This window comes from Saccostrea echinata, unplaced genomic scaffold, assembly GCF_033153115.1.
Source record: "Saccostrea echinata isolate AGI-Se365-2 ecotype Australia unplaced genomic scaffold, CSIRO_AGI_Sech_v1 ptg000030l, whole genome shotgun sequence".
In the NCBI taxonomy this organism is placed as follows: Eukaryota; Metazoa; Mollusca; class Bivalvia; order Ostreida; family Ostreidae; genus Saccostrea; species Saccostrea echinata.
Genome location: NW_026889779.1, coordinates 30,733,726 through 30,752,500, shown reverse-complemented (window position 1 = coordinate 30,752,500; position 18,775 = coordinate 30,733,726). Strand labels below are relative to the sequence as shown.

At 33.2% G+C, this 18,775-nt stretch overlaps 1 protein-coding gene across 3 annotated transcripts in view; it reads right to left on the bottom strand.

The window, feature by feature from the left end:
- Nucleotides 1–18,775, bottom strand: part of LOC133197692 (mediator of RNA polymerase II transcription subunit 15-like) — a 49,183-nt gene that overhangs the window by 12,234 nt on the left and 18,174 nt on the right. For 2 of the 3 annotated variants that reach the window (XM_061333843.1, XM_061333845.1), the window contains 7 exons: nucleotides 17,299–17,448; nucleotides 15,101–15,210; nucleotides 7,300–7,371; nucleotides 6,805–7,038; nucleotides 6,167–6,192; nucleotides 5,023–5,141; nucleotides 1–23 (listed from right to left, as the gene is read on the bottom strand). The exon at nucleotides 1–23 is cut by the window's left edge and continues 115 nt beyond it. In XM_061333843.1, the coding sequence (XP_061189827.1) occupies nucleotides 1–23; nucleotides 5,023–5,141; nucleotides 6,167–6,192; nucleotides 6,805–7,038; nucleotides 7,300–7,371; nucleotides 15,101–15,210; nucleotides 17,299–17,448 (734 nt within the window). The remainder of the gene's footprint in view (nucleotides 24–5,022; nucleotides 5,142–6,166; nucleotides 6,193–6,804; nucleotides 7,039–7,299; nucleotides 7,372–15,100; nucleotides 15,211–17,298; nucleotides 17,449–18,775) is intronic. The other variant, XM_061333844.1, reaches the window with a different exon arrangement.

The following is an 18,775-nucleotide window of genomic DNA, read 5'->3' as shown; positions in this document are numbered from 1 at the left end:
GGGGCTAGGAGAATTCGGAGCACCTGTTAAAAAAGCACAATTTTCTTGGCTAGAGGTCTTATTTATAGTTGTTACATCAAGTCATACACTGTACTTAATATCTTATTGAACATGCTTATTTATATTCCTTTGCGTTCATGACTCATTAATTAAAATATCAATTAACAAGATTTTCCAGTAGAAACATCTAGTTTAAGGACTAAGGATAGATAACCTTCAAATATTATAAAACATTCTACTGGATTTTGCAAAGGTGTAAATTGACATTTTACGGGAGAATTTCTTTAAATTTTCATTGGAAGAAAACTGAGTTACAAATAAAATTGGAAAACATAGAGTTTAATAGGTCACAATAAAATTCCCCAAGTGAAATTTCAGAGAGAATCTGGAAAACCAATGGTTTTATATGTTATACAATCTGTTCTTCCTTTGCAATCCATTGCAATTAATGGAAAATAGCTGGTTTATCAAAGTATTTCTTATTGAAATTTCCTTTCATGCACCATCAATTATTGTCATTGTTATACAAAGAGAAACTAAAAGAGTAAAAGTCAAACGTCTCCAAACTAACGTTGTGACTGAGCCATGTGAATTCACTACATAAAACTTTTAGATGAATAGAAATTATTTCAGACGTTTAAGAATTTATAGAGTTTTAATTTAAGGGATTGGTTGTTTGCTTCATTTAAGAATGAACGGTAAACATATTTTTTACATAAAAAAATGAAGACTTTTGAGAGATGAAATGTCAAGCCATTGAGAATAACCTGTGCTTGTAAAAACAAAGTGGTGTTTAATGCATAAGAATTTTACAAGTTCACATTTACATGAATTTAATACTGTATACATATACAATGTAGGGTTATTTTCAACCCATGTTATTTTGCCCTATCACACTTGCAAGGATTTTGCCCCTCGAAACAGATAGTTACAAGAGAGGTTACTCTATCTGTTAAATTCACCCATTTTTGCAGTTTTGCATTACCAAAAATCAAAACTGCATCACTAAGTTTTTTTTCTTATTAATACCAAAAATATTCAAGTATCACCTACAAATTTTTTATTAGTTAATTTCCAAATTAACGTATAGTATTTCCCAAAAATCTGTCCTCAGTATCTCTTCAATATTTCAGGTTTTATTGTTTCCCCTTGCTCTATGTGGTAAAGTGGTTGTGGACTTTGAGAAGGATAAATTGATGAATTTAAGTAATAATCAACACTTTTTTATAGATACACATCTAAATTTTTTTTTAAAAATGGATTTAAAAGCTTATAATCATCAACATGAAAATTCAGTTACTGTAGCCTTAAGAGAAAATATAATATTGTCATAACACAGCTTCATAAACAAAGTCACTGCATTTCTGATGCAGTAGCCACACTGAACTCTGCAATCCTAAGCTTCACTGTTAAGTTTTCATATCCTGATATTATTTTGTTGTCTGTATCTTGATAATGTTCAAACATAGGTAAGGCCAAATAAAAAAATATGTGTGGTTCCAGTTACCCGACCGTCCCTATTTTATACCCCCGACCCTAAAATTTTTTTGGGCAATTTTCATATTTTTTCCGGAATTTTCCCCAATTTCCATCAATGGCTCCGGTTTGAAGTTTTAGTTTCGGCAATGACGACCTCCTTGCACAACATAGTGCAAGTGTTTAATAGTGTTAAATCCAAAGAAAGCTAGCATGTAGGTGTCCCCTACCAATATTGACTAGTATATTATCACACCACATCTAAATGTCATTTGCAAAGCAGTGATAGGTATTATTTAGAAAAATTAAGAAAATCATTTTGTTTAAAAAAAAAAAAAAAAAAAAAAAAAAAAAAAAACCTACCTACCTACCCTAATTTTTTTGGAGGTGTAACCGGAACCACACATATTTTTTTGTTTGGCCTAATCAGAGATTACAGAGCTCACCTCAATGAATGTTGTCTTAAAATAAGGCAAGGTCCCAAACTAAACTAATAATCTTGGAGTGTGCATCCCTAGATGCAACATTTATGCAATTTTGGTCTGATAGGGCTTGCAGTTACTTGGGAATAGACTTATCTGAAAACTTAAAACTAGTCACTCATCCAGAAAATGCAAGTCAAATCCAGCATCCGAAGCAAGTTTGAGATTGTTCGTCCCTTGATGCAAGTTTGGTTCAGATAGGCCTTGTAGTTACTTGGAAATGAGATCTGCTCCAAAAACTTTAACCTGGTTACTCATCCAGAAAATGTAGGTCAGATCCAGCATCCGAAGCAGTCCAGTAGTGTGCATCCTTAGATGCATCATCCATGCAAGTTTGGTTCAGATAGGGTTATAGTTACTTGGAAATGAAATCTGCTCCAAAAACTTTAACCTGGTTACTCATCCGGAAAATGTAGGTCAGATGCAGCATCTGAAGCAAGTCCAGTAGTGTGCATCCTTAGATGTATCATCCATGCAAGTTTAGTCAACATAGGGCTTATAGTTACTTAGAAATGACATCTGCTCCAAAAACTTTAACCTGGTCAATCATCCAGAAAATATAGGTCAGATTCAGCATCTGAAGCAAGTACAGTAGTGTGCATTCTTAGATGTATCATCCATGCAAGTTTGGTCAATATAGGGCTTATAGTTACATGTACTTGGAAATGAGATCTGCTCCAAAACCTTTAACCAGGTCACTCAACCGGAAAATTTAGGTCAGATCCAGCATTCGAAGCAAGTTCAGTAGAGTGCATCCTTAGATGTATCATCATGCAAGTTTGGTCAATATAGGGCTTATAGTTACTTGAAAATGAGACCTGCTCCAAAAACTTTAACCTGCTCCAAAAACTTTAACCTGCTCCAAAAACATTAACCTGGTCATTCTTTAGCTGAAATTGCAGCATCTGAAACCTTGACTGGTACGATGAAACACACTAGAAGCATCCTCCATGCATCTCTGACTAATATAGGCCATAGAAGTACTTGAAAAGAAAACTGCTCCAAAAACCTTAACCTGGGATGCCGACACCGATGCCGAGGGTATTATATAAGCTCCCCAAACTTTGTTGAGGTGAGCTAAAAACAGGAAGATATTTGGATGAATTATATACAAATTGGCATTGAATTTTGAGTGTAATGTTTCATTTTGAATTTTTGGTACTGATATTTTATATTTTTTGGAAATGAAAGAAAATAATTTTTGGACATGATAAACTGACCAGTTTTCAAAATTTTTGATAATGCAATGTAGCCACCATTTTGAATTTGCACTGTAATAGCAAGGGCATAAATAAAGAAAGAGGCAAAATTTCCCATATACTTAACAGTTTTCTTGTATATCTTTTTTAAAATTCTTTTTTTTAAAAAACAAAGTCTATAACAAATGAAATAGGTTCTCTTTGTATGTATATCACAACTTTAGATGAATAAATTGCAAATTTCCAACCCCACAAATATTTATAAATCTGCTAAAATGTCTCCAAAAAGTACATGCACAGAGCAAGAACACATGATTCACCTGTAAACAAGAGTTTATGTTCACCTGTAAAAAAAGAACACATGATACACCTGTCAACAAGAGCTTGTGATACACCTGTAAACAAAGAACACAGGATACACCTGTAAACAAAGAACACATGACAAACATGTAAACAAGAGCTTATGATACACCTGTAAACAAAGAACACATGAAATACCTGTAAACAAGAGCTTATGATACACCTGTAAACAAAGAACACATGATACACCTGTGATCAAGAGCTTATGATACACCTGTAAACAAAGAACACATGATACACCTGTGAACAAGAGCTAATGATATACCTGTAAACAAAGAACACATGATACACCTGTAAACAAAGAACACATGATACACGTGTAAACAAAGAACACATGATACACCTGTGAACAAGAGTTTATGATATACCTGTAAACAAAGAACACATGATACACCTGTAAACAAAGAACACATGATATACCTGTCAACAAATCAGGTCATCATAAATGCACTTTTACTAACAATTGTGCATTATATAATTCCAATAAGAGCTGACTTCATACAACTATAAAATAGTTTGTTTCAAAATTTCAAAATACATTGGACAACCAACCCCACTCACCACAAAATACAGCAGACATAAAAAAATATCTATCAAATAAAAAATACAAAACCATGGTAACACCTGAAGAAAGACTTGCATATATAGAGGATATTCAATGTTTTGTAGATGAATATGGAATTTATTTCACGAGTGGGACAGGATTTTTTTTTATATTTTCACGAGTGCGAAGCACGAGTGAAAATATCAAACATCCTGTCTCATGAGTGAAATAAATTCCATATTCATCTACAAAACATTGAATTTTCTGTTTATTGCATTTTCTTAGATTTTCCTTTTGCCTCTGTCTTTTTGTAACACAGCGTCATAGGCTGTGATGTCAGTTTAGTGGTTGAGACGGCATAGTTAAGTGATTGGGAGATTGAAAAACGTTGTAAACATGGACTTTTTAACGACATATTTGGAAAAACTTTGGCAGTATGACTATTTGTCTCTGTCAGGATGGCTCATTAACTCTATCTTATAACAGGCCGGGGATTTTTTAAAAAAACACTCTTCGTGAAGGGAAGGAAAATCGTAAGTTTTGCCAACTTCTGATATTCTCACACTGTGAGAATACCATTTTGATATCCTTTCACACTGTGTCAGAATATCACTTTTTTCAGTAAATAAATTACAGTATTTCACTGTTGAAAATGTAATAAAAAATTGATCAGTGTGGAAATGTAATTTTCCCATTAATGTCCTTTTGATGTCCCTGAAGATTACAACATCATGTTTTTGTCCTGGTTCTCCTTCCGTGTGTCCAAGAAAACTTTAATATGAACCATCGTTCACATCATAACTAAGCAAATTTTTGGGACCATTTGTGTTTAACAAACACATCTTTCTTCTTCCAAATTTTGTATCAATGTACTATATCTTTTTATTTATCATTATGAAAGGCATAAAATGCACCCACACACAAACTTACAACTCTGTTACTGTTAGGTATATTTACTTACCTGGTGTGTTGAGGACCCTGGGGGAGGGGACTCGGGGATTGTTGACCATTCCTTGAGGGGAAGGAGACATCATCATGCTGCTGATGGAGGGGGGCTTCGGGGAGGGGACTGCCTGTTGCCTGTATAAAAACACAGACATTTCATACTACAAATTATAGTCAGCTTTTTTTAATAAGGAAGATCATTGTTACTTCCTTACCTATATTTCCTTTAAAAATACATAAGAGAGAAGCACATAGTACTTAAACTATCAATTCTGATGTGTTATTTTTAAAACAGCTGTAGAAGTGATAACTTCAAAACAAGCAACATATTGCTAGTTATGTAGTAACTGAAAAGGGAAGATATGGAACCAACATTTGGGTCCCTGAAAAATCTCTTTTTAAAAGAACAATAGAATAGAGTTGATTACAAGTTCATCCTATTGTTGTTTTTATTCTAAATCCCAATGTACTTCCTGACTTGCCTTTACAGAATAACTAATTGAATTTTTATAATATAATTTAATAAGGGATGATAATTTTAAATGTCTAACATTCCCACACATATATATTTTTCCAAACTCTTCAACATAAAAAATATACTCAGCAGGGTTGTCCCTAAGAATTGAAATAGCAGGGTAAATCTAAAAAGTAGACGGGGGTCTCTGGGGTCCCTTGCCTAACAGGGGGTTGAGTAGGAATACCAGAATAACCGGGGGATTACATCATTATAGGCGGGGAAATTCTCTGGCCCCCGCGTTTTAGGGACAACCCTGACTCAGTATAATCAGAAATGTAAACTGTTCTGCACACGCAATATTTCTTATCAATGTGATAACTGTTGTTTGCAATGACATCACTCAAAAGACCACAAGGAAAGTGGTATGAATTCTAATACATGTACCAACAGTAGGTAACATGGAGGGGATATATGATTCCATATACCTTCAGGAGTTCACATGGAAGAGGCATACAGATTTCATATATCATATTAGTAAATCAAACTAAGGGGATATGGGGTTTCCATATCTGAATGTCACATGGAGGGTTTAAAGATTCCTATACATGTATTTTCAGTTGACAGGATAATACATATCTACATAGGATTCTGAAGGGGAAGGAATCAACACGTACACCAGCTAGACATTTCTCAGATTACTTACGAAGTCATGTTGGGTCCAGGTTGCATCTGTAACGAAAAATATAAACACAGCTATAATCTTTATACAGTATATTTACATATATATATATATATATATATATATATATATATATATATATATATATATATATATATATATATATATATATATATATATTTATATATATAAATCTGTAAAATATGTATAAAATATAAAATATGTATAAATCTGTATATCTGTAAAGATACTTATCTTTGCAGCAATCATATTTTAGTGCCTTTTACACTACTTTATGCCCACTAATTTAAGTAAATGCTTATATATTTTATAACAAATGCATACAGAAACTTTAGTTTTTTCAGATGCACCAATTCCTGATTATGCTAACAGTTGAGGAGGAAGTTTAAGTTAAATTTTGAGTGTTTTATACAGTGCATCCTGTATGTTTACAGTATATCTGTATGATAACTGACTTTTTTCCCTACAAGCATACAAAAATAGAATTCAACCTCATAAAAAAAGTAAATTAACACATTAACTTGTATGCCCTTAGTTCTATAGGCAATATTAGGTCAGGAATTTATATGTATTATTCTACACAGCTTAGAGAATAAAAAAAAAATCAGAACTTATTAATTCTGAGTGACATGTTTCCTCACCTGTTGTCCAAATGGTAACTGTGAGGCTTGACTGATTCCCCCAATGCCTGAAGTCTGGGGTCTTTGTTGCTGTATGCCATGCTGCATTCCCATGGAACTCATTGGCATCCCTGGTTGTTGCATGCCTGTTTGCTGCATTCCAGGTTGCTGTATTCCTCCTTGTATTCCCTGTTGCAGCCCAGCTTGTTGCATATTGCCACCTGTCATTGTTTGTTGATAAGACATGCCTACCTGCTAAAATAATTTTCCAAAAATATATATGAAATGTCAGAAATGTGACCAAAATTAAGAATACAACTGCTCCAACTTGTTCTAAGGAAGGTAAATTCAAGCACTACAAATGTTGTTGACATTTAATTTCATAGGCTTGTTTAATTACATTTACTGTAACTTTTACATGACTTTCACATCCAATTAGCTCCATGTGATGACAACTGTTAATTATAACTTTTTTTTTTAGTTTTTCAAAAATTGGAGTAGAGATGAGAAACTAACTGAATTGGCAGGAAGTGGCTGTGCCATTGACTGGACATGCTGAGCAGACGTCACTAGGAATGCATCCTGTCTCTATAAAAATAAGGAGACTGCATCAATTAAATCAACTGTTCATTTTTTTTAAAGAATGCTATGAAGTAAGCCATCATATATCAAAATCATCCATACATCTAACCCCACAGGGTATCACAAGGCCACCACACAACCTCGTCTGACCCCACAGCAGTGATTTTTCTACACCAAATTTAGGTCCGAATATCGGCCCTTTCCCCTGTCAAAAATTACCAAGTTTTTCCCAATTTAATTTGCTTTTTTCCCAAAATAAAACCATGATGAAAAATAAAGACAATCATTGACAAATTCAAAGATTAAAAAAAAAGAAAGTTATAAAATTTAATGTACATGTAGAACTGTGTCTAATTTGTTATTTTATCAGCAATAAATTGAATAAATGGTGTTAAAATTACTTGTATATGTCATTTTATCTGTAAATTAAAGTTAACTACAATCTTATTGATTTTTCCCAAGTTGGCACAAAAGTCGATGATTTTTCCCAATTGTAAAGGACCAGGCCCCTTTTAAAAAATGTAGAAAAATCACTGCCCCACAGGTTACACAATGCCACCACACAACCTCGTCTGACCCTACAGGTTACACAATGCCACCACACAACCTCGTCTAACCCCACAGATTACACAATGCCACCACATAACCTCATCTAACCCCACAGGTTACACAATGCCACCACAAAACCTCGTCTAACCCCACAGATTGCACAATGCCACCACATAACCTCGTCAAACCCCACAGGGTACCATAATGCCACCACATAACCTCGTCTAACCCCACAGGGTATCACAATGCCACCACACAACCTCGTCTAACCCCACAGATTACACAATGCCACCACAAAACCTCGTCTAACCCCACAGGGTATCACAATGCCACCACACAACCTTATCAAATCCCACAGAGATCACAACGCCACCATACAACCTCATCTAACCCCACAGGGCAAATTTCTTTCGTGAACAAACTGGACTTAATGTGATAAATGTTTTAACTGTTGTTTTTCATCTAAGTCTTCGCAACTTTTTTACACACCCTAAAAAAATGCTGACTGATGTATTCCATACTATTCATACTAATTGTTAGGCCATTTTTTAACACTGAATCGTCTACAGTTTTTTCCATTTGCTCGATCATGACAATGAGCACACGGCAGGTGTAACCAGTTGAAGGTGATGCTTACTCCTGATCTCACCTCTGATATTTTAGAGGTCAGTGTTTGCTCTGCTCCTAATCTGTATTGTTTCAATGGACTTTTGATCTTGATTACTGTTTGTTATCTCCATCCATATTTCATTTCACAAACTTGAATATGACATAGAATATAGCATGAATCATCATCATAACCTTGTGGAGATGCAAAATGTTTAAATACAATCATGTTTGATGGTACTGAACTTTTTATGGCAAGAAAAAATATGGTTTGTCTTATGACGGCCATTGAACAATAGGACTGAATATCCTATGCTGATAAAAAACACGAGGTCCAAGGGCCTTGAATTGCTGTTCTGATTAATTGTACAACCTATCACTTCTACTTGAAGCCTCTAAGTATCCTGTATACTAGTATTGAAACCAAGCCTTGAAATTCCAAAAGTAGGTCATTATGACCTACATTTTGATTAAAACACTCTGAGAACTCTCGAGATGAATTAACTGACAAAAATTGATGATTTCAAGTCTTTAATTATTTAAAATTATTTAGATAATGCCTTGAACTTCCAAAAGTAGGTCATGGTGACCTACTTTTCAGTTGACTTAATCTGAGGACCCAAGATACATCAACTGACAAAGTTTGATGATTCTAAGCCATTAAGTACCTGAAATTATTTAAATATAGCCATTAAATTTCAAAAGTAGGTCAGGGTGACCTACTTTTCAGTTGACATTCTTTGAGGACCCATGATGCATCAGCCAACAAAGTTTGTTGATTCTAAGCCAATTACTGAAAATTAAATATAGCCATAATATTTCAAATTAGGTCACAGTGACCTACTTTTCAGTTGACATTCTCTGAGGACCCAATATGCATCAACTGACGAAGTTTGATGTTCATAGGCCTTAAAGTGTTTAAAATATGCCTCTAAATCAATTTGAAAACAAATGCCTTCAAAATTCAAAATGTAGGTCACTGTGTCATCTGAAATAATGACCTGAAATGTTTTGGAAAAGATTAGCCATAAAATTCAAAAAGTAGGTCAAGGTGACCTACATTTCAGTTGACGTGTTCCGAAGACACAAGACGCATCAAATGACAAAGTTTGATGATCATAGGTTATAGCATAACACCTTAAAGTGTCCAAAATATGCCTCTTCATCAATTTGAAAATGAATGCCTGCAAAATTCAAAAAGGAGTTCATATTGACCTACTTTTGAGTCAGTATGATATGAGGTCCTAAGATGCATCAACTGACAAGATTTTATTATCCTAGTCCTTATAGTAAGCAAAATATCAAAGTTTTAACAAAACATAATTTTTGGTCAATTTGAAGTGACCTTGAGACCACGCCCTTTGCCCCAGGGTGATGCCTTGAACAATTTTTAATCTACAACTTATCCTCATCCTTGTGTGTAAGTTTGGTGATAATCTGCCCAGTGGTTCTTGAGAAGAAGATGTTTTAGCAACTAGTACTTTTGTTTTTTTAATTTTCCTAATTATCTCCCCTTTAAAGGGTCACATCCCTTGTTTTAGTATGAGAGCTCTTGGGCCAAAGATACTCTGTGACAAATTTGACAAAAATTGGACAAGGGGTTCTTTAAGATATAGCACATATTCATAAAAAGTTTATGCACACCGCACAAATTGCCATAGTATTAGCTCTTTGAGCCTTTGGCTCAGAAGAGCTAAAAACTTTCACTGTTATAATTCAATGAATTAAGAACAATGTATGTATTTCATTTAAGTGAAGGCAAACATCACTTGGGCACAACCTAAATTCAAACAAATATCAGGTAGAGATGTCAATCTAAATTTGGCTCTGAATTTTTCTGCAGCTGGCAGAATATTTAATCCCAGGTAAGTTATTAGAGTTATTCTCCTTTTCTGCTAAGTTTGCCAGTGCTCCAAGTCAAATTTACTTTTAAGTCACTAAATGGCAACCTTAAAACTCACAATTTCTTGCAGGGCCCTGATTATACATTGTTTGGGAAGGAATAGAAACTTATTTAGATATAATGTATTTAAATTTTCCATACGAGTCCCAAAGGCCACAATTCTCATCTAAATCATTTTCTCCTATAGAGAATGGATCTACACTTCTTGGAAATGGTCTGAATATCAAATTAGATGAAAAGAAGTCTTGTATTCAAAGATTGATCCCCAATAGTATTCCTATGTAAAATTACCCCCCCCCCCCCCATCTAGAGGCCATGATTTCAACAAGCTTGAATCTTTCATATAGTGATATTATTTTTTTTTTCTTATCTGGCTTAGTGGTACTTAAATTTTTTTTCAATGACTCTTAGCCAAATTTATTACCATTTAATCAACACTTCTTTCTTAAATTGGGGCATGACTCTTTATTTGAACAAAATTTAATCTCCTTTCTTCAAGTACACTTTGTACCAAGTTTGGAAGAAATTAGCCAAGTGGCTCTGAGAATGAGGGAAATAACAGACAGACAGATGGATGCCAAATATTGATTCAAAAATTTGCTCAGGTGAGCCCCAAGCAACCTTAGCTGTTTGTGCAAAGTGTACATAATAAATGAAACACAAATATCAATAATTGCTTTCTTATTCTTGGAAAAATGAATTTGCTCTGTACATAAATATTGATTTCCTTTATTTAAAGGATAAAACAGTAGAGAGGATAAATTGTAAGTCTATTTATAGACTTACAGAAGATATGAGGGTTGTCCCAAAATTTTGTAGACTGAATTCCATCTTTAAAAAAAATTAGTGAATCTCTATAAAATTTTCTTGGTGGATAAAGTGTGTTGTTGGTTGATCAATTAAGAAGTTTTAATATGATGACTTGAAAACAATTCAAGCAATCATAATTGTAGTGTTACCATTCCCTGACACCCAGAGCAATCTCTGATGTCAAAACGATACACTTAATGTCACCAATTTGGATTTTTTTGGGAGGTAAAGTGGAGGGCACTTTCTTACCAGAAACAAATTCTTTAATTCATCATAAGAATCATAAAAATAAATGTGAAATATCTTAATTTTTATGATATAATTTAACATTACAATATGCAAACACAGTACTTAACTGTCTTATAATGAAATTAACTTTTTTTTCTTTTATAGCTGAAGACCTGATAGTGGATTGCATATACAAGTAGTCCTAAAATTCTTTATGCACAATAAAAGTCAAGGTCTCAAGTGACTCACTGGTGAATTTTCTTCATTTTGAAGTATTTCAATTTCTGTATCATTTGAATTACATGTACCTGTATTTTGTTAAATTTTCCTAAAATTTGAATTATACATATTTCTAAAGAAATCTTAAAATGTAATATGTCTACTCACGGATTTGCCATTAACAAAGCTATGTACATGTATATCCCATTTTTACATCATATTGTACACAAATATATCAAAAAATATATATTTTTAGCAACAAGTAGGTCTCCTTTATAAATAGTACCACAAAACATTTGTAGCATCTCAAATTAAAAGGTGAATTTAAACACATTTCAGTGATGTTTGCTTTTCCATTCATCTCATTGAGGTCTGATACACTTTTTTAAAAAACATACAAGGTCAGATTTCTTTTACATCATATACATTTAAATTTGTATTTTCTAGAACAAAATATTAAAAAAAAAAGACCTAGAAATATGTCCATAGGACATGAATGCCCCGCCGAGGGTATATTAGTAATGCAACATGAAAATTTCTATTAGTGTATGAAATTTGATGAGAATATCTTGAATAGTTTCTTTAAAATTGAAATCTAAAAAGTTGGATATAGATGATAAATTCTCACCAATTTATATACAAGGGCATAAGCTTACATAAATATATCTTAAATGGTTTCTTTAAACTAAGCAAAATGCAAATTTAAAAAAAGGTCAAGGTTACAGGAAAGTTAAAGGTCAAACATTTTTGATGCAGTTGAATAGTTCTCACAAATACATATCATCATATTATGTTTGATAAAATATTTTGAATGGTTTATTTTAAACTGAGCTAAACACTAATTTAAAATAAATGAAGTTAAGGTCAAAGAAAGGTCAAGGTCAAAAAATGTTGATGCAGTTGAATAGCTCTCATCAGTATGTATCAGCATATGAAGTTTGATAACACTGTCCTGAATGGTTTCTTTAAAACTGAGCTAAACACTAATTTAAGAAAAGTGAGGTCAAAGTCAAAGGAAAGGTCAAGGTCATAAAATGTTGATGCAGATGAATAGCTCTTATCAGTATGTATCAGCATAAGAAGTTTGATTATAATATCATGAATGGTTTCTTTAAAACTGAGCTAAACACTAATTTAAGAAAAGTGAGGTCAAGGTCAAAGGAAAGGTCAAGGTCAAATAATGTTGATGCAGTTGAATAGCTCTTATCAGTATGTATCAGCATAAGAAGTTTGATAACAATATCTTGAATTGTATCTTTAAAACTGAACTAAACACTAATTTAGAAAAGTGAGGTCAAGGTCAAAGGAAAGGTAAAAAAATGTTGAAGCAGTTGCATAGCTCTCATCAATATCTATCAGCATGTGAAGTTTGATGAAAATATCTTGGATAGTTTCTTTGAAACTAAGATTTGAACTAAGCTAAACGCAAAGTGCAACGGAAGGATGGAAGGATGGACATGACAATCACTATATGTCCCTGCCAAATTCATGGTGGGGCATAAAAAAAAATATGATGAGATATAACTTTAGATATCTGTTGTGTACTACCTTTATCCTTATCATCATTATGCAGTGAATCCCACAAGAAATTGAGGATATTCAATGTTTTGTGGTTGAATATGGAATTTATTTCACTAGTGGGACCAAATTTTTTTTATATTTTCACAACTGCTGAGCCTGAGTGAAAACATCATCAATTCCTGTCTCACGAATGAAATAAATTCCATGTTCAACTACAAAACATTGAATTTTCTGTTTATTACATTTTCTTTGATTTTCCTTTGCTTCTGTCTTTTCTTCACACACTGTCATAGGCTCTGATGTCATAGTTGAGCGGTTGAGACATCATAGCTTAGCAATTGTGAGATTGAAAACATTGTAACATGGATTTAGCGATATATTTGGGAAGAAATTGGCAGTTTTACTTTCTATCAAGATGTTTTAGTTACTATTTTTATCTTATGAAAGGCCAGAAGTTATGTTTTACTCACTTTGGTATCCTTTCACACTATGACAGAATATCACTTTTATTCAATAAATAAATCACAGTATTTCAATGTTGAAAATGTAATGAATTCTAGAACTTTATCACATCTATGAAAACAAAAGGCCCACGAGCCTGAATAGTCACCTGAGTGTCATTCTTATACTATGAAGATTCCCTAATGTAAGCCCCCTACATCTCACAAGTTTCTTGAGTTTTGCTGTCAGAAATTTATAGCCAAGTGAAAACTTCTTTTCCACAGTTTTTTTGCCTCATCAAAATATCCTTTTATAAAGCACAAGACTACACACTATGGTCAAACATATGTTTTTCTGTCAAGAAAGAGTTTTAATGTTTCTCTATTTATAAGCATTGGCCCTATTAGAATTCCATGCTTTCATTTTCAAAGAAATGTTTATTTAGAAATATTTTTAAGACAGAAGTCATGTCCTTTGATCCAAAGGAAAAAAAAACAGTAAAGGCAAACAACTCTTGATCCAATCAAATCATGGTGCAAATATACAGTTATTAAATTTCATGACCTGTTAAATTCATTTTTGGACTTGCCAAATTTTGCAAAATTTTATTGTCAGTAATAAATTAATAATAACAAAACAACTGTTTAAATATGTTGTAATACATACAGATTTATTAAATAATAGCAAAGGCCTTCTACACTTTGATATTTTGAACTATACATGCCATGTATATAGTAATTAACATTAGTGCCACTCATTCCATGCTTGTATGTTATTTTGTTGTATCATTTGCATTCATATACCCCAGTTGGGGTCTTTGTCTTAAATAAAAACTTGAAACTTGAAACAAACCTCAGCCCAAGCCATTCTGAAGTTACTTTACAGATATACAAATTCTAATGGTAGCAATAGAAGTCATCATGTGACCCAAAGGATCAATCTTAGTCGATCTCTTTAAAAGAACCCAGAGTGCCAATACTGTATACAGGTAAATTTTCGCCCCCATTTTATTTTTGCCCCTAACCCCTGCTCAATAGATGGGTGAATTTAAAATGGGACAAACTAAAAAAATCACAGTATTTCTTAAACAGACCTGTGATCTGGCGAATTTAAAATGGGTCAAAATTATTTGTGAAAGGGCGAAAATAACATGGGGCCAAAATAACCCTGTATACAGTTTGTATATCACAACTAAAAACACTATCAAGCTACTGTGAAGAAGCCTAAAGTCTGTTCATAGTTCAAAAAGCAAAACAAACTCAAGCTAAAAGAAGCAGTTACCCACACAACATTCAAACCAAATTCTACTATGCCCGGGATTGGAACTAACTTCCACAGGGCATGAATTTCACATTCCCATTCCCTTTCTTAAATTTTCCCATAAAAATTGGACATTTTTTGAAGACAGAGCACAAAACTATGAAGAACATAGAAGTCAAAACATTTTTATCACTTTACCTCCAGTGGGGGACGTTGTTGTTGCATCTGCATGTGTCTTTGCTGTTGTTGCTGTTGCATAAGCAACCGTTGCTGCTGAAGATGTGCTTGTTGTTGCTGATTCATCATCCCTGTAACATGAAAATCAATTTACCAGTGATTTTAACAAAAGATCTGAAGTCTTTTCCTGTCACTTACAGTTTTCCAATTCATGATCAGTCTTCGTAATAGATGTTTATCCCTATAATATCAATAAGTCTCATATTATTTGCCATCCAATGTGTTAAAATACTTTATGTTGTTTTCAGTAACACCTGTCTTATTATCTTACAATGGTTTCCTGAACAGGAAACCCAGCTAATTTGGGTAAAACAATGTTTTAAGTGCAGTGGCAAAAACTAAAATGTCTTATTTACCAAGTACTGAACAACATATCAAACAGAATTCAATACATGTTGTAACTGATATAACCAACAGAACTGGATGTTAACTATGAATTTTTATGCAGAGAATTGTCATTTTCATGCACTTCAGTCTTTCAAGTCAAAAAAAAATAACTCATAACATATTAAAAAGGTTTATGTAAAGATTGGTTTTTTGATAAAGAAAATGAACTTTCAAGAACAATTAAATGTATCAATTTTTAAGAAATTGATCAAATTGATACAGTTTTATAAAAAATATGAAGATCTTCTGAGTAGCTATGATTAGACAATAATATTTTTTTTAGGTATTTGGAGAGTTTTACACTGCAATCTGTCTGGATTAAAGTAATATCAAGTTTGGGTTGGGATGGATGTAGACATATTGTCTTCACAAATACTAGAACAACCTCTTGATGTAATTTGTTTTGCCTCCAACTGAAATGATGCTCTGTCATTGGGTAACAGACATCTTGTGTCTGCCATCAATATTTCTTTGTATGATGAGTAGCAAAATTTGGATGGCAAAATGGTAGATAAAATGATATTGGGTAAGCCAAATTTAAAGAAAAATTCATGCCAGTGCTATTTTCCTTTTTAAAACAGACCAAAAAATTCATTATGACCTCACCAATTTGGCAATATACCGGTATGTGATGTGATTAAATATAGAGTAGTGCCCCTTTTCAATTACATAATCAGTGAACAACAAGATGACAAGTGGAAGATTTGCACAGTTGAGAAAATTGGTAGATTTGTTAACTGATATTGGTCCTCAACAAAACAAAACGCTTATCAGGTTTGTTACTGACTGTCCACAGAAAGGTGTTGGGTTGTTCAAGTCCATGGTAGGCTAGGATAAAGGACTATTTTTGCATTTTATACTATCTTGCTGTAATTGGTACCAGCTCATGTGATTAGACTGATCTGCAAACCTACAACATCAATGAGACTGATCTGCAAGAATTTTTGCCAGCCAAATATCCATCTATCAAAATTTTAATAAGTAAACCAGTCACGTCACACAGATTTGAAACATTCAATATATAGAGACCAATATATGCAACAGAAATTACTGGAGTTGGATACGCATTTAGAGGAATTAACTAGAACTTAATTAGCAAAAAAAATCAAAATAAAAGGCCCATAAGTCTTAACAGTCTGCCCAAAGTTATTCTGATAATTAAAACATTTTCTTATGAGCATCACTAATTCTTATTTTCTTAACTACTCTGACTCTTTGCTATATACAAAAGTTTCCATACAAGTTTTGTAATTTCTGGTGCAGTGGTTCTTGAGAAGGAATGTTTAAATGTCCTTATCATATCTCCTTTGAAAGGGTCTATTATCAAAATAAAATTAAATTTTCATCATAGAAAGATGGTTTGTGGCATGTTTGGTAAAAATCCTGGCCCATGATTCTGTAGAAGAAGCAAAAATTTTGAAAATGACTCAGGTGACCTAGAAAAGAAAATGTAATACAGTAAAGTAAACAAAAAAAAACCAAAAAAAAAAAAAGAAAAAGAAATAAAGAACAAAAATCAAATATAACATAGAAATAAACTCCGATGTGAAGAACAAACCATAACTTAACAGATATCTACTCACAGACAAACTCAGACAAATCAATTTGATTCCACCATAGCTCTTCTGTTTGAGTACACAGATTTTATTAAGAACTTTGAACACTCGCCATAATGTGATAAACATGACCAGGAAAAAACACCTTTTCCTAGTTATTGATGTCCTTTTTTATTACGTATAATCTGATACTTGATGCTGTTCCTGAATACATACCCTGCTGCCCCACTGGGCCAATGCCCTGGACTGTGAGGTTCTGTAAGGCCCCAATGGGGTCCTGCATAGGCTGTGATATTCCAGCAGGTCCGGGCATTCCTTGGGGCATTCCCATCCCTCCTGGACCCTTTGGCTTGTCTTTATTGGCATCTACAATGCATAATTACTTTGGTTTAAAACAAAAGGAAACTGTTAACATTCAATATCATATTGCAATACATGTACCATTATTGTCACTAGCATAATAACCATTTTTGATATTTGATCAGTCATCACTGTGTTATCTTCATATGTATCACAATAATTTTTATGTGAATTTGATTCCTCAGCATTGTGCTATATTGTTCTATGTATCATATTTCCATCTGCCCACTGTATCCACTACCAGCATCAGATACTCAATGGCAACATCTGGTCCTTAAAAAAATGATTTCATAAAAAAGGAAGACTTTCTACTCTGCTTTCAAAATATTGTTATAATGGATCTAACACTTAATGATTCTGGGCTTTGATTTGCTGAGATTAAGGAGACGTCCATTAGTCGTGATGTAATCTGTAGGTGATGGAGCTCTATAATCAATCTCCCTACACAGCAGTCCTGTGTCATACAAGGTGGAGGATTTTGTATGCAAATTAACAGCCTGTTTACAGAAATTGATCAAAACAAAAGAAATGAGTTTTCTGCATTTTGCCTAGAAACATTACGTCATTGAGTTTTCAGACATCTGTCTTCATATTGGCCAACTGTTGTTGAATTTGAGTTGAAATTCTTAAGATAAAATAACAGTATCTTGTAAATGTAAGAAGCTGACTCCCTACAGAGCTAAAATTCAGAACATTGAGCAAAACAAAGAAGCCCAAGAGCCACATGGCTTGCCTGAAGCAGCAGTGTATGGTATAGTGAAATGACAAGATACCTCATATTAAGTTCATTTTTTAGTCAACAAATATTAGTTGAATCAAGAAGCCTTCCACTATATTGTAACATATTCAGAAGGATCTATTAAAGTATGTGAGAACATAATGTAAATTTGTTTATAATTCCATGTCTTTAATTATGTGAAAACAATTTTCTTGGATTACATGATATTGATTCACTGACTTTTGGGGTCTGTGAAGGAAAACGGATACAAGTTACTAGTTCTGCACTTTGTTAATCTATTTTTAAATCAATATAATAGCAGGCTATTTAATCTAAGTATGCATTCCAGGCAAGCTATGCAGGCCTTTTCCAGTTTGTTAACTAAGTGATTTACAGCACCAATCAAATCCTCTGTAATATGCACACTGTCAAGGAGCTGTTAACAGTAATTTGTCATTGTTCATAAAACTTATAAATTTCCTTTATAGATTCCTTGCTGTTTAGAGTGCTAAATTTCTGCATAACTGCAAACATGAATTGAGTATTAATTTCAGAAAATACTTAATCATACATTCATAGATCTTTCCACCCTTTTTTCCAATATGAGCAGAATAA